Source organism: Lichenostomus cassidix, chromosome 28 (genome assembly GCF_008360975.1).
Source record: "Lichenostomus cassidix isolate B80296 chromosome 28, HeHo_3.0, whole genome shotgun sequence".
Classification (NCBI taxonomy): Eukaryota; Metazoa; Chordata; class Aves; order Passeriformes; family Meliphagidae; genus Lichenostomus; species Lichenostomus cassidix.
The window spans coordinates 2,271,571-2,288,600 of record NC_139508.1 but is presented as its reverse complement, the minus strand read 5'-3'; the positions used below and the strand labels follow the sequence as shown (position 1 = coordinate 2,288,600).

At 48.9% G+C, this 17,030-nt stretch overlaps 1 protein-coding gene across 5 annotated transcripts in view; it reads right to left on the bottom strand.

Moving 5' to 3' along the window:
• Nucleotides 1–8,060: 8,060 nt before the first annotated feature.
• LOC146426149 (transcriptional repressor p66-alpha-like) overlaps nt 8,061–17,030 on the bottom strand; it is a 52,872-nt gene continuing 43,902 nt past the window's right edge. For all 5 annotated transcript variants that reach the window (XM_085040741.1, XM_085040745.1, XM_085040742.1 and 2 more), the window contains 5 exons: nt 15,247–15,414; nt 12,867–13,146; nt 10,712–10,995; nt 10,047–10,230; nt 8,061–9,174 (listed from right to left, as the gene is read on the bottom strand). In XM_085040741.1, coding sequence (XP_084896867.1) covers nt 9,044–9,174; nt 10,047–10,230; nt 10,712–10,995; nt 12,867–13,146; nt 15,247–15,414 — 1,047 coding nt within the window. In that variant the 3' untranslated portion in view covers nt 8,061–9,043. The remainder of the gene's footprint in view (nt 9,175–10,046; nt 10,231–10,711; nt 10,996–12,866; nt 13,147–15,246; nt 15,415–17,030) is intronic.

The window sequence follows — 17,030 nt, the reverse complement described above, 5'->3', positions numbered from 1 at the left end:
GGAATGGGCTGGGGACAAGCGGGAACAGGCTGGGGACAATGGGAAGGGGCTGGGGACATCGGGAGCGGGCTGGGGACAGGCTGGGGACAACCGGGAACCAGCTGGGGACACCAGGAACGGGCTGGGGACAGGTTGGGGACCCCGGGCAGGGGCTGGGGACAACCGGGGTTCCCGGGCCGGGCCGTACCCGCTGTCGGGTCTCACCTGCGCTCGCGGTTCCATTTCACCAAGGTGTAATAACCCAGCAGCAAGCTGCCCGCGCCGAGCGCGAACAGGCTGTACCCTGAGGGCGTGAGGGGACAGCATGGCGGGGCGGCACGGACAGCCCGCGACAGCCCGCGACAGCCCGGGACAGCCCGTTCCCGGCCCGTTCCCGCCCCGCTCGCTCCCCGCGCCCACCTGAGAGGCCGCGGCGCGGCAGGTGCCGTTTGTAGTCGATCGGCCCGTAGCCGCCCGGCGGCGCCATGTCCTGCTTCACCTTCGGCGCCGCCATCGCGGCGCTAGCGGATGACGTCACTGCGGCGCGACGATATGCAGGCGGTGGGAATGGCGCGGGGTCACGACAGGGTGGGGTCAGCCTTAAAGGGGCAACGCGCGGTTAAAAGGGCAATGGCTCTGCGGGTCAATGGGGTCTCTATGGGTCAATGGGGTCTCTATAGGGTCAATGGGGTCTCTATAGGGTCAGTGGGATCTCTTTGGGGTCAGTGGGGTCTCTATGGGGTCAATGCCTAAAGGGGCAACGTGCAGTTAAAAGGGCAATGGATCTATGGGTCAGTGGGGTCTGTATGGGTCAATGGGGTCTCTATGGGGTCAGTGGGGTCTGTATGGGGTCAATGGGGTCTCTGTGGGGTCAGTGCTTAAAGGGGCAACGCGCGGTTAGAAGGGGCAACTCTGGGAGTGAGGTGTCCATTGGGGGCAATGGTTAAAGGGGCAACGCGGGTTAAAAGGTCAATGTCTCTATGGGGTCACTGGGGGTCTCTGTGGGGTCAATGCTTAAAGGGGCAACGCGCGGTTAACAGAGCAATGTTAGGGTGGGGTCACTATTGGGGGTCTGTGATTAAAGGGGCAACGCGGATTTAAAAGGGCAGTGTTAGGAATGGGTAATCTATTGGGGTCAATGCTTAAAGGGGCAACGCGCGGTTAATAGAGCAATGTTGGGAATGGGATAACTATTAGGGTCAAGGCTTGAAGGGGCAAGGCGGGTTTAAAAGGGCAATGCTGTGAGTGGGGCTCCATTGGGGTCAATGATTATTGGGGTAATTGATCATTGGGGTCAATGCTTAAAGGGGCAACGCGTGGTTAATAGAGCAATGGTAGGGTGGGGTAACTATTTGGGTCAGTGATTAAAGGGGCAACGCGGGTTTAAAAGGGCAATGCTGAGAGTGGGGCTCCATTGGCGTCATTGATTATTGGGATAATTGATCATTGGGGTAATTGATCATTGGGGTCAATGCTTAAAAGGGCAACGAGCGATTAAAAGGGCAATGCTGAGAGTGGTGTCCCCATAGGGGTAATGCTTAAAGGGGCAACTCAGAGAGTGGGGTCTCCATTGGGAGCAAACCCCCCAAATTTGGGTTTGGGGTCTCCATTGGGGCAATGCTTAAAGGGGCAATGCACGGTTAAAAGGGCAATGCTGAGAGTGAGGTCTCCATTTTGGGGGGGACATTGGGGTCACCTGAGCCCCCCTGAGGTCACCCCGATGTCACCCAGGTTGGTGGCACCCGCTCCATCCCAATCCCTGGCGCTGCCTTTTCCCAATCCCGGGAATCCCAGAAATCCCGGGATTTACCTGTGCACCCCAAAATGTGGGAACCTCCAGCATTCCCAGGATGTTTTCCCATCTCCAGGTGAACATTCCCAATTCCCAGCCTTTCCCTGTCCCCCAGGAAGGATTTCCAGCTCGGGATGGAGGTCGCTGTGTCCCAACTCTCATCTCACCCTAATCCCGCGGCTGAGCCGGGATTTAGGGATTTGGAGGATATTGGGATTCGGATCCAGCCTGGAGCAGAATTCCCAGAATTCCGGCTGGAATGGTTCCCAGGCCAGGTTGGAGCAATTGGGGATAGTGGGGATTGGATGATCCTTGAGGTTTTCCCATCCCAAACCATCCTGGGATTCCTGGGAAAGTCGTAATTCCACATCTGACGAATTCCCTAAATAACCTCCATGATTAGGATTGGAATTCCTGGCGCAAATATTGCTTGTTAATCAATTAATGAGGTTTTTGGGCAGCAATGGATCAATATTTCTGATTGATCCTGCTTGGGATTCCTTGGGATCTTCCTCCAGTCCAACAGGATCCAGAATTTCCCTGGGATCATCTTCACCTCCAAAGGGATCCATAATTTCTTTGGGATCATCTTTCCACCCAACAGGATCCATAATTTCTTTGGGATCACCTTCCCATCCAATGGGATCCATGATTTCTTTGGGATCTTCCTCCCATCCAGTGGGATCCATGATTTCCTTTGGATCATCTTCACACCCAACACAATCCATCATTTCCTTGGGATTCTCTTCCCACCCAATGAGATCCATGACTTCCTTTGGATCATCTTCCCACCCAACAGGATCCATAATTTCCTTGGGATTATCTTCACACCCAATAGAATCCATCCATTCCTTGGGATTTTCCCATCCAACAGGATCCATTATCTCCTTTGGATCATCTTCCCATCCAGTAGGATCCATAATTTCCGTGGGATTGTTTTCCCACTCAACAGGATCCATAATTTCCTTGGGATTTTCCTCCCATCCAATGGGATCCATAATTTCTTTGGGATAATTTTCCCATCCAACAGGATCCATGACTTCCTTGGGATCTTCCTCCCATCCAGTGGGATTCATTCCTTGGGATCATTTTCCCATCCACAGGGATCCAAAATTTCCTTGGGATAACTTTCCCACCCAACACAATCCATCATTTCCTTGGGATTCTCTTCCCATCCGATGGGATCCATACCTTCCTTGGGATCTTCCTATCCAACAGGATCCATAATTTCCTTGGGATCATCTTCCCACCCAATGGGATCAATCAATTCCCTGGGATCATCTTCCCACCCAATGAGATCCATGACTTCCTTTGGAGCATCTTCCCATCCAAGAGGATCCATAATTTCCTTGGGATCATCTTCCCACCCAACAGGATCCATTGCTTTCCTGGGATCATTTTCACGCCCAAGAGGATCCATCAATTCCTTGGGATCATCTTCATATCCAATGGCATCCATAATTTCCTTGGGATCATAATTTCCTTGGGATCATCATTGCTTTCCTGGGATCATCTTCACACCCAGTGAGATCCATCAATTCCTTGGGATTGTTTTCCCGCCCAATGGGATCCATAACTTCCTTGGGATCTTCCTCCCATCCAACAGGATCCATAATTTCCTCTGGATCATCTTCACACCCAATGGGATCCGTGACTTCCTTTGGATCATCTTCCCACCCAACAGGATCCATCAATTCCTTGGGATCATCTTCATATCCAATGGGATCCATAATTTCTTTGGGATAATTTTCCCATCCAACAGGATCCATAATTTCCTTGGGATCTTCACACCCAATGGGATCCATAATTTCCTTGGGATCCTCATTGCTTTCCTGGGATCATTTTCCCACCCAATGGGACTCATCAATTCCTTGGGATCCTTTTCTCATCCAACAGGTTCCATAATTTCCTCTGGATCATCTTCATACCCAATGGGATCCAAAATTTCCTTGGGATAACTTTCCCATCCCATAGAATCCATCAATTCCTTGGGATCTTCCTTCCATCCAATAGAATCCATCAATTCCTTGGGATCTTCCTTCCATCCAATGGGATCCATAATTTCTTTGGGATCATCTTCCCATCCAATGGGATCCATACCTTCCTTGGGATTTCCGAGATTCCCAGGCGATCCCACAGCTTCTGCCCACGGAAAAAAGGCTGGAAAACACCAAATTCCCTCATTTTTCCCTCTCTCCAAGCTGGGATTCACCCAGAGAAGGATTCATTCCCTTCTTCCCTCTCATCCCGAAAAAATTCCGGTTTGGGAATCCCAATAATTCCAATTCCTGGATCGGGAATGAAGGATGACAATTCCATGGGAATCCCGTGGTTCTTCCCCTGCTGAAAAACTTGGATTTTATCCGGAATTGTGGGAAAAAATTATTCCAGAAATAATTGGGTTTGCAACCAAATCCCGTTCTCATCCCAAGAGTTCCATGATTATCCCGGAATATTCAGCTGAAATCCATGAAATTCCATGGAAAATCCGCAGAAATTCCATATTTTGTCGCCTTTTTTTCCCCCTTTTTCCATTTTCCTGAGTTTTTTTTGGGAAGAAACCTCGGCAGATCCATCGGATGAATCCCAAAGCCCCAAAATCCTGGGAATAAGAGGCAAATCCAGGTGTTTCTCCATTTATTGGCGTTCTGATCCCAACCCTCTGCTCCCGACACAATTATTGATTAATTATCGATTATTGATTAATTATCGATTCCGGATCCTCCTGCCGTCGGGATTATCGAGATTTAGCGGGAATTGTTATTTCATTTTGGGATTTATTCCGGAATATTTGGAGTCACAACAAATCCAAGGGAAAAAATTCCCACCCTGTTCTCCTTCCTTCCCAAAGGAGAAGGAAAAATGAGCCAAATTTGGGCATTTTTTCCCCAAAATCTCCCTAAATTTCCTCCTTCCTGCAGCCCAAATTCCTCATTTTTCCATCCAGGATTGGATTTGGGAATTTAAATTTCAATTTTTTCCCCTCAAAAAAAAAAAAACAAAAAAAAAGGGATAATTGGGAGAATTATCCAGAGGAATAATTCCCAAAAGGGAATAAAACCCAATCCCAAACCAGCAGGGATTTTAGGATTTTCCATGTTTTCCTCGGGAATTGCAGGCATTGGAATCCCTGGAATATAAAAAATCCGGGAAATTTCCAAGCTGGGAATTCTGAGCATAGAAAAAATTCAAATTTTTTCTCCCCAAATCCCAACCCTTTGGGAATAAAATCCCAGAAAAACCACGCGGCTCCCAAATTCCAACGCGGGAATTTTCCGGCGGAAAATCCGGGAATTTTTTTGTCTTTTATTTCACAAGTTTGCTAAAATCTAAAGTACAACTGTCGTTTCCTCGTTTTTCCATGGATTCCTAGGAAATCCTGGAGGCTCCAAATGGGAATTTTATGGCTTTTGGGATTCCTTGGATTCTTCTCGGAGAGCCCTGGAATGGCTCAGGCAGCGAAGCTTGGGGAAAGTGGGAATTGAGGGTGGAAAAATGGGATTTAAGGGTGGAAAAATGGGAATTGAGGGGGAAAATGGGATTGGAGGGGAAAATGGGAATTGAGAGGAAAATGGGATTTAAGGTGGAAAAATGGGATTTAAGGAGGGAAAATGGGATTTGAGGTGGAAAATGGGATTTGAAATGGGAAAAATGGGATTTGAGGTGGGAAAATGGGAATTGAGAGAGGAAAATGAGAATTGAGAGGGGATAATGGGAATTGAGGTGGAAAATGGGAACTGAAGGGGGAAAATTGGGAATTGAGGGGGAAAACTGGGATTAGAGGTGGAAAATGGGAATTGAGGGGGAGAAATGGGATGTGAGGGTGAAAATTGGGATTTGAAGGTGGCAAATGGGATTTTAGGTAGCCAAATTCGATCTGAGGGTGGAAAAATGGGAATTGAGGGGGGGAAAATGGGATTTGAAGGTGGAAAATGGGAATTGAGGGAGGAAAAGGGGAATTGAGGTGGGAAAACTGGGATTTTAGGGGGGAAAATGGGGATTTGATGGCAGAAAAATGGGATTTGAGGTGGGAAAAATGGGATTTTAGGGGGGAAAATGGGATTTGAGGGAGTTGAAGGGTTGAATCCACGAATCCCAGAGATCTCAGGGATTTGGGAATCCCAAATGGGATTGAGGAGATCTCAGGGATTCAGGAATTCCAAAAAGGATCCAAAAACCTTCAGAAAATCAAAAATCCCAAAACAGGGGATTCGACAGATCTGAGGAATTCCAGAATCCCAAAGAGGATCCGATTTATTTTGGGAATAAACTCAGGATTTGTTCCCAAAATTATTCCCAAATTCCTCCCCCTCCTCCACCATTCCCAACCATTTCCCCACCACGGGAATATTTCATTTCATTGACATTTTTTCCCCCTTTTTTTTCCCCATTTTTCCCATTTTTTGGGGGTTTTTTTCCTGGAAAAAGCAGACCGGGAGGAGGTTTGGGAAAATCTGTATTGAAAACCTGGAATAACCTCGAGAACCTCAACGAGCCCCAAATCCCAACAAACCCCCCAGAGAACGCGGGAATTCCGGAATCTCTTCATCCCGGATTTTGGCGGAAAACGCAGAAAAAAAAACTACCCAAATTCCCTGCGACATTCCGAGAACCAGCGGGAAAAAATAAAAATAAAACCACAAAATCAGAACTGCTCTGGATCCCAACAGCCTCGTTCATTCCAGGTGGGAATTTTGATTTTCCAGCTTCATTCCAGGTGGGAATTTCAGTTTTCCAGCCTCATTCCATGCTGGAATTTTGATTTTCCAACCTCATTCCATGCTGGATTTGGAATTTCAGCCTCATTTCTGGAAGCATTTTGGATTTTTCCTTCCAAATAAATCAATCTCCTCCCATATCCCAAATAAATTTTTTCCTTTTCTTTTTTTTTTTTTTTTTTGAGGATTTATTCTAAATTTTTCCATCCAAAAAAATAAAAATCAGAATGGAATATTTAATATTTTTAACCACAGAAACATCCAACTCGTTCGGATTTTTGAATTCCAAATCCTTAAAGGTGAAACACAAACATTCCCAATTATTTCAATTATCCCTAGTTTGGCTGAAATTCCGATTTTTGGGGATCCAAAAAAGCTCTGACTTCGTTTTTATAACATCCAATCCTGTGGCATTCCCTTTTTTTTTGGGAATCATCCAAACATCAGGAATAAATTAACTTTGCCGAGGTTTTCCCAAAAAAAAAAAAAAATTTGGATTTTAATCAGAGTTTTTTGGGATTTTTTGAGGGAATAAAGAACTTTTTTCCAGGTGATTGAACGGAGATCAAACGTTGGCATCGGCGAGGGGAAAAAAAATGGGATTTTTTTCCAACCAACCCCCAAAAAATTCCAAAATTCCACAAGGGAATGGAAAATTTTTCCACAAAATCCAACAGAAGGAGCAAATCCATTTTTGTCCAAATCTCCCAACCTGAGCTCAGAATGAAAATAAAACCCCAAATTCCAACCCAATTCCCGAGTTCTTCCCAATCCCTATGGAAAAAATCCAAATCCCGATGGGAATTCCATTTTTTTTTGTTTTAAATCTGATGAATTCCTGTTTGGAAAACAAGGTTGGGGGAGGAAATTCCTAAGCTAAATCCCTAAATATTGAAAAATGTTGAAAAATCCCCTAAATATTGAAAAAAATGGGGAAAATTGAGAGGATTTTGTCACTCGGATTCCTAAGGAATTTTCGGCTTCAAGTTTGGATTTCCCGGCGATTCCTAAGAAAATAAATCCAATTTTTCCTGAATTTTTTTGCCCCCAACCCCTTTTTTTCTTTTTTTTTTAATAATATACAGATCTCTAGATTTTATATATATTTATAATTTCCCGAAGAATTCTTAACGGATAGGAGGAGTGAGGCATGGAATTTTAAACCCTTGGATTGGTTTGGAATTCGGGAAGAAATTCCCAAATTTGGGAATTATTTGGGGGGAAAAGGAGGAGAAACCAAAAAATGGGAATAAAAACTAAAAACCAAACTGGCCTCGGATGGATTTTTTGGGTTGAGAACCTCTGGAATTCCCAAAAAAAGATGGAAAAATCCATCAGGGATAAAGAGGGAAGGATTTGGGAACGGCTGGAATTCCCAGCGGGAATTGGGAATTATCTCCACCTCAGAATTCCTAAAATTTCCCAGGAAAATCCCTCGAAACGGCAAACGAAAAAGGAAAATAAACCAACCAACCCTCCCCAAAAAAACCAAGGAAAAAAATAAAATTCCCAAAACAGCTTCGCTTCGGAGTCTCTGGGAACGTCGGGAAGAGAAAGAAACCAAGGAATATTTTGGTTTTTTTTTTTCTTTTTTTTCTTTTTTTGTCTATCAGTTAACTGAGAGGTTTTTTTTGAAACTACCGGCGATTCCGAAAGTTCGTAATTCCAACCGGAATCCAACGGGAAAAAAAAAAAAAAAAAAAAAAGCAGGAGGAATTCCCAACTCCCCCCAGCAGGTGAGTTTTTGGGGAAAATCCCACAGCCGATCCCGAAGGGAGGGAAAGAAAAATAAAAATAAACCAAAACCCATACTCGACCGGAAAATGGGGAATTTTTGCACTTCTTTCTCGGCGGATTTTTTGGGAATTTCGGGATATTCCCGGCTGGAGGAAAAGCAGGGAAAAGGAGCAGCCACGGATTTGGCTCACTAAACGCAGGATGGGGTTGGAATTCCTCGAAATTTCTCTCTCTTTCTTTTCTCTCCATGACCCCAAAAAAAAAAAAAGAATTCCGGAGCGCGGGGGAAAAAAAAATTCCGGAAATTGTCCCGAAATTCCAGAAATTTTCCCGGAATTCCGGCGCGCGATCCCAGGCGGGAGGAAGGCCAAGAGCGAAGTCGCTGAGAGTCCAAAATTATTTTTACGTTTTTCTTTTTTCTCTCTTTTCTTTTGTGTGCTGGTGCCAAAAAAATTTCCCGAAACTAAATACAGAAAAAAAAAAATTAAGGAATTCTTTTCCCCTCCTCCGTTTTCCTCCTTTTTTTTTTTTTTTCCTGGAAGCTTCCATGAAAAATCTGGGAGCCGAAGGAAGTCGGAGAGAAGCTCAACCACCGAGGAGAGACGGGATGAGGAGTGGTTTCTGTCGCATCCTAGAAAACAAAAAAAGCCTCGAAGGGGAACGAAATCCAGCGTGGGATTTGTTGTTTGTTTTTTTTTTTTAAAGCGGAATCCACGGAATTTGTGGTAGAAAAAAAAAAAAAAACCAAAAAAATAAAAATAAAACCGAGGATGGCAGAGCCAAGGAAAAGTTCTGGTTTTGTTTTGTTTTTGGGGGATTATTTCCACGTGGCTGACTGTGGGATGGAACGGGGAGGAATCATATCCAGCAGGTATTCGCGCTGCCGGTCGACGGCTGAGGAGGATTTGTGAACGGTCAGGCCGGGGCTGACGAAGGGCAGAGATCCACCTGGAGGGGGAAAAAAGAAAAAAAATGGGAATTTTAATCGGGATTTGGCTCAGGAATGAGGGGAAAATGGTGGGAAATAGGTGGGGAATGAATAGGATTGAAGTGGGGGTTGTCAGCAGGGTTTGGTGCCGTCGGGTTGTAAATTCGTCCCGAGAAACATGAAGATTTTGGGTTGAAAATCGGGATCTTTGGGAGGGGATTGGAGGATTTTTTGGGATTGGATTGGATGATTTTTTTGGGGTTGGATGTTTTTTTGGGAGTGGATGATCGCTGGGGGTGGATCGGATGATTTTTTGGGGGTGGATTGGATAATCTTTGAGATTGGATGATTTTTGGATTGGATGATCTTTGGAATTGGATTGGATGATTTTTTGGGATCGGATTGGATGATTTTTTGGGAGTGGACTGGATGATTTTTTGGGAGTGGACTGGATGATTTTTTGGGAGTGGACTGGATGATTTTTTGGGAGTGGACTGGATGACTTTTTTGGGATTGGATGATTTTTTGGGATCGGATTGAAGGATGTTTGAGGGGTGGGAGTGGGTGATTTTTGGGATTGGATTGGATGATTTTCTGGGATTGGATTAAATGATCTTTGAAGGATGGAATTGGATGATTTTTTGGGATTTGATTGGATGATCTTTGGGATTGGATTGGATGAGTTTTTGGGACTGGATGATTTTTTAGGATTGGATTGGATGGTTTTTGGTGGGGGGATTGGATCACAGTTCCATGAGGCCAAACCCCTCCAACACCAACACCAACACCAACCACCACCTCCAACCCCAAATCCCACCTCACCTTTCCCCACACCAATTCCCACCCCAAACCCCAGGAATTTCGGGAAAAGACATTTCCCACAAACCCCCACCTGTGCTGATGGGATTTTTCTTCCAGGCGGCGGCGCTGCCCTTGCTGCTGGATCTCTCCACGTGTTTGCCGGGTCGGTTCCCGAGGCTGGCGGCGCCTGAGGGGCTCTGGAGCTTTGGGGAGGGGCTGAAGGCGTGCAGGACACCGCGGGAAGCGCCGGCGCCGCGGGACAGCTGGCTGGAACTCTGGCGGGAGGCAGGGAAAATTTGGAAAAGGTTGGGATGTGCTGGTGGTGGTTTCGGGGAGAAAAGGTTCCCAGGGGTGTCGTGGAATTCTTGGAATTGGGGTTTCTTTGGGTTCCTCCCTCTCCAGGAAATGGGGAGAGGTAATTAGAATAAAGGGGCAAATACTTCATTTGTTAGGTTTCTTATTGGGGAATTTTAGATAGAAATGCTAATTGGTGAGGTCCATAACTTTTTGAGGGGGAGGTAATTCGAAAAAAGGGGTAAATACTTCATTTGTTAGGTTTCTTATAGGGGAATTTAGATAGATATGCTAATTGGTGAGATGTATAAATTGTATAGGCGTTGCACCGGCGCTCTTTTTTTGTCATGGTCCCACCTTTGACAAGGTACACCTGAGACCCTATTAAACCAAAGCAACACCCTATTCCGCAGTGTCAGCATCTCAATTTCCCCACCATTTTTGGCACCACCTTCCCCTCACCTTGAGCGCGTGGTGCTGCCCCGGCTCGCCCTTGGGCTGCCCGGGAGGAGCCGTTTGCTGCAGGATCCTCTGCTCGATCTCCTGCTCCTGCTGCAGCGCCTTGACGAAGGCGGCCTTGAGCCGGTTCGTGTGCTCGGCCTTCAGCGCCTTCTTCTGGTTGGAGGCCATGCAGGTCTCACACATGATGGTGCCGTTCTTCTCCTCCCGCCAGCGGCACGTGAAGTCCGTGTGGCACTGGGCGCACAGGTAGGGCTCGCGGCAGGACGCAGCCACCGCCACCTTCCCTGGGGGACAAACAGAGCAGGTCAGCCACTGCCACCTTCCCTGGGGGACAAACAGGGCAGGTCAGCCACTGCCACCTGCCCTGGGGGACAAACAGAGCAGGTCAGCCACCGCCACCTTCCCTGAGGAACAAACAGAGCAGGTCAGCCACTGCCACCTTCCCTGGGGGACAAACAGGGCAGGTCAGCCACTGCCACCTTCCCTGGGGGACAAACAGGGCAGGTCAGCCACTGCCACCTTCCCTGGGGGACAAACAGAGCAGGTCAGCCACTGCCACCTTCCCTGGGGGACAAACAGGGCAGGTCAGCCACTGCCACCTTCCCTGGGGGACGGACATGGCAGGTCAGCCACTGCCACCTTCCCTGGGGGACGGACATGGCAGGTCAGCCACCGCCACCTTCCCTGAGGAACAAACAGAGCAGGTCAGCCACACAGCCACCTCCCCTGGGGGACAGACATGGCAGACAAGGCCCAGAGCCTTCCCTGAGGGACAAACATGGTGGGTGAGGCACAGTGTCACCTTTCCTGAGGGACAAACATGGCAGGTCAGCCACCGCCACCTCCCCTGGGGGACAGACATGGCAGGTCAGCCTCAGTGCCACCTTCCCTGGGGGACAAACAGGGTGGGTGAGCCCCAGAGCCTTCCCTGAGGGACAAACAGAGCAGGGGAGGCACAGTGTCACCTTCCCTGAGGGACAAACATGGCAGGTCAGCCACCGCCACCTTTCCTGGGGGACAAACATGACAGACAAGGCCCAGAGCCTTCCCTGAGGGACAAACAGGGCGGGTGAGGCACAGTGTCACCTTCCCTGGGGGACAAACACCTGGGATTGGTCACAGTGCCTTCCCTGAGGGACAAACATGGCGGGTGAGGCTCAGTGTCACCTCTGAGGGACAAACAGAGCAGGACACGGCCACCGCCACCTTCCCTGAGGGACAAACAGAGCAGGTCAGCCTCAGCACCACCTTCCCTGAGGGACAAACATGGCAGACAAGGCCCAGAGCCTTCCCTGAGGGACAAACAGGGTGGGTGAGGCACAGTGCCACCTTCTCTGAGGGACAAACATGGCAGGTGAGCCTCAGCGCCATCTTTGGGATCTTTGGGACTAGAGGATTGTTTGTGCCTGAGGGACAAACATGGCAGACCAGCCCCACAGCCACCTTCCCTGAGGGACAAACATGGCAGGTGAGCCGCAGCACGGCTTCCCTGAGGGACAAACACCTGGGATCAGCCCTAATGCCACCTTCCCTGAGGGACAAACACGGCAGGTCAGACCCAGTGCCTTCCCTGAGGGACAAACATGGCGGGTCAGCCGCAGCATGGCCTTCTCTGAGGGGATAAACATGGCGGGTCAGGCCTAGTGTCTTCCCTGAGGGACAAACAGGGCGGGTGAGCCCCAGAGCCTTCCTTGAGGGACAAACACCTGGGACAGGCCTCAGTGTCACCTTCCCTGGGGGACAAACAGGGCGGGTGAGCCCCAGAGCCTTCTCTGAGGGACAAACAGAGCAGGTCAGCCACCACCACCTTCCCTGAGGGACAAACAGGGCGGGTGAGGCACAGTGTCACCTTCCCTGGGGGACAAACACCTGGGATTGGCCCCAGGGTCACCTTTGGGATCTTTGGGACTAGAGGATTGTTTGTCCCTAAGGGACAAATGTGGTAGGTGAGGCCCAGAGCCTTCCCTGAGGGGACAAACACCTGGGATTAGCCAATCCCACATTTCCCAATTCCCGAATTCCCATATTTCCCAAATTCCCACATTTCCCAATCCCCTCATTCCCACATTTCCCATTTCCCAAATTCCCACATTTCCCAAATTCCCACATTTCCCAAATTCCCACATTTCCCAATTCCCACCTCCCCCGTGCTCACCTTGGGTCTCCAGCAGGTTCTGCACCACCTCCTCCAAGCCCACCAGGTAGATGAACTCGTTGTTGGCGGCGCTGGGCAGGAAGTTCATCTCCGGGGCAGGAGGTTTGGGAGGAGGAATCTCCAGCAGCGTCTTCTCCAGCTGCTTCCGGAGCGCCAGCTTGGCCGCGGCCTGCCGGCTGGCGGGAGAGTCCCCAGAGCCACCCAGCGAGGTGGCACCGGCCTGGGCACTGCCAGCCTGGCCCGAGGGGACAGCTGAGCCCTTCAGGGACGTGGGGGATGCCTGGAGTAATGGGAACAGGCCAGTGATTCCATATGGGATCAGTGGGAATTGTATGGGATCAGTGATTCCATATGGGATCAGTGCCACCCAGCGAGGTGGCACCGGCCTGGGCACTGCCAGCCTGCCCTGAGGGGACAGCTGAGCCCTTCAGGGACGTGGGGGATGCCTGGAGTAATGGGAACAGGTCAGTGATTCCATACGGGATCGGTGGGAATTGTATGGGATCAGTGATTCCATATGGGATCAGTGCCACCCAGCGAGGTGGCACCGGCCTGGGCACTGCCAGCTTAGCCTGAGGGGACAGCTGAGCCCTTCAGGGACGTGGGGGATGCCTGGAATAACAGGAATGGGTTAATGGGAATTGTATGGGATCAGTGATTCCATATAGGATCGGTGGGAATCAGGGAGGTGCCACCAGCCTGGGCACTGCCAGCCTGGCCTGAGGGGACAGCTGAGCCCTTCAGGGACATGAGGGATGCCTGGAATAATGGGAATGGGTCAGTGATTCCATATGAGATTGGTGGGAATGGGACCATTGGGAATCAGGGATGTGGCACTGGTCTGGCGGCTGGCGGGAGAGTCCCCAGAGCCACCCAGCGAGGTGGCACCGGCCTGGGCACTGCCAGCCTGGCTCGAGGGGACAGCTGAGCCCTTCAGGGATGTGGGGGATGCCTGGAATAATAGGGAATGGGTTAATGGGAATTGTATGGGATCAGTGATTCCATATAGGATCGGTGGGAATCAGGGAGGTGGCACCGGCCTGGGCACTGCCAGCCTGGCTCGAGGGGACAGCTGAGCCCTTCAGGGACATTGGGGACGCCTGGAATAACAGGGAACAGGTCAGTGATCCCATTTGGGATCGGTGATTCCATATGGGATTGGTGGGAATACGGGATCAGTGGGAATCAGGGACACGGGATGGTCAGTGGGAGTGAGTTCTGCACAGGAGAATTGGATGATCTTTGGGATTGGAGGATCTCTGGGACAACACTGTGAACACCATGGGATAACCCAACCCCCCATTCCCACTTCTCCCAACCCCATTCCCAAATCCCCAGAATCCGGGGAATCCTGGGAATGCTGACCTGTGGGATGTTGACCAGCAAGCTGGCATTGGGATAACCCAATCCCTCAATCCCACCCCATTCCCAATCCCAGGAAATCCCACGAAATCCCAATAAATCCCAGAAACCCCCACCTGTGGGATGTTGACCAGCAGGCTGGCATTGGGATAACCCAATCCCCATTCCCAGTCCCAGGAAATCCCAGGAAATCCCAATAAATCCCGGGAACACCCACCTGCAGGATGTTGACCAGCAGACTGGCGTTGGGATAACCCAATCCCTCAATCCCATCCCATTCCCAAATCCCACAGAATCCCAATAAATCCCCACCTGCGGGATGTTGACCAGCAGGCTGGCGTTGGGATAACCCAATCCCATCCCATGCCCAAATCCCAGGAAATCCCAATAAATCCCAGGAACACCCACCTGTGGGATGTTGACCAGCAGGCTGGCGTTGGGATAACCCAATCCCTCAATGCCACCCCATTCCCAAATCCCACAGAATCCCAATAAATCCCGGGAACACCCACCTGTGGGATGTTGACCAGCAGGCTGGCATTGGGATAACCCAATCCCCCCATTCCCACCCCATTCCCATCCCAATCCCAGGAAATCCCAATAAATCCCATGAATCCCCACCTGCGGAATGTTGACCAGCAGGCTGAAATTGGGGTAACCCAATCCCTCAATCCCATCCCATTCTCAATCCCAGGAAATCCCAATAAATCCCAATAAATCTCCACCTGCAGGATGTTGACCAGCAGGCTGGCGTTGGGTTAACCCAATCCCCCAATCCCCATTCCCACCCCATTCCCACCCCATTCCCAATCCCAGGAAATCCCAATAAATCCCCACCTGCGGGATGTTGACCAGCAGGCTGGCGTTGGGATAACCCAATCCCCCCATTCCCAAATCCCAGGAAATCCCAATAAATCCCAATAAATCCCCACCTGCGGGATGTTGACCAGCAGGCTGGCGTTGGGATAACCCAATCCCATCCCATTCCCAATCCCAATAAATCCCAATAAATCCCCACCTGCGGGATGTTGACCAGCAGGCTGGCATTGGGCACGTTGGCCACGCGGATCAGCCCCTGCTGGATGATCCTCTGGCCCTGGATCTGCACGCTGGGCACCGAGGCTCGGGGCGCCAGCAGCAGAGGGGGAGGGCCTGTGCTCGAGTGCTGCCGGATGGTGTGGATTTGCTGGGAAAACACATGGAAAAGAGAGTTGGAAAAATGGGAATTGGTGGAAAAATGGGAATTTTACAGGTAGAGAAAGGCTGGAAAAAAATTCAGTTTCTGTTTCCTTCCTTGAAATCAAACCACAGGACAAGAGATGCTCTGAGGACACCAAAATTCCCAAATTCTGAGTGATGCTGGATGGTGTGGATTTGCTGGGAAAACACACGGAAAAGGACGTTGGAAAAATGGGAATTGGTGGAAAAGTGGGAGTTTTACAGGTAGAGAGAGGCTGGAAAAAATTCAGTTTCTGTTTCCTTCCTTGAAATCAAACCTCAGGACAAGAGATGCTCTGAGGACACTAAAATTCCCAAATTCTGAGGGTGGATTGGCTGGGAAAATACATGGAAAAGGGAGTTGGAAAAATGGGAATTGCTGGAAAAATGGGAATTTTACAGGTAGAGAGAGGCTGGGATAAAATCTGATTTCCTTTTCCTTCCTGGAAAGAAAACTATGGGATGAGAGATGCTCTTAGGACAACAAAATTCTCGAATTCTGAATGATGCCAGATGGTGTGGATTTGCTGGGAAAACACATGGAAAAGGATGTTGGAATGGCGGAAATCCATGGAAAAATGGGAATTTTGCAGGTTAAAAGAGGCTGGGATAAAATACGATTTCTGCTTCCTTCCTTGAAATCAAATTATGGGACAAGAGACACCAAATTCCCAAATTCTCAGTGTTGCCATATGGATTTGCTGGGAAAACACACGGAAAAGGACGTTGGAAAAATGGGAATTGCTAGAAAAATGGGAATTTTGCAGGTAGAGAAACCCTAGGAAAAAATCCGGTTTCCCTGTCCCTCCCTCAAAAGCAAACTATGGGATAAGAGATGCTCTTAGGATACCAAATTTCCAAATTCTGAGTGCTGATTGGCTGAGAAAACACACTGAAAAGGGAGTTGGAAAAATGGGAATTGGTGGGAAAATGGGAATTTTGCAGGTAGAGAGAGGTTGGGATAAAATCTGATTTCCTTTTCTGTCCTGAAAATCAAACTATGGGACAAGAGATGCTCTGAGGACACCAAAATTCCCAAATTCTGAGTGCTGCCGGATGGTGTGGATTTGCTGGGAAAACACATGGAAAAGGACGTTGGAATGGTGGGAATTGCTGGAAAAATGGGAATTTTACAGGTAGAGAAAACCTAGAAAAAATCCGGTTTCTGTTTCCTTCCTTGAAATCAAATTATGGGACAAGAGACACCAAATTCCCGAATTCTGAGTGATGCTGGATGGTGTGGATTTGCTGGGAAAACACACGGAAAATGGAGTTGGAAAAATGGGAATCGGTGGAAAAATGGGAGTTTTACAGGTAGAGAGAGGTTGGGAAAAAATCCGATTTCCTTTTCCCTCCCTTGAAATCAAACTATGGGATAAAAGGCACTCTGAGGTCATCAAATTCCAGCCCCAAAATTCCCAAATTCGGAGTGCTGATTTGCTAGGAAAATAGATGGAAAAGGGAGTTGGAATGGTGGGAATTGGTGGAAAAATGGGAATTGGTGGAAAAATGGGAATTTTACAGGTAGAGAAAGGCTGGAAAAAAATTCAGTTTCTGTTTCCTTCCTTAAAATCAAATTATGGG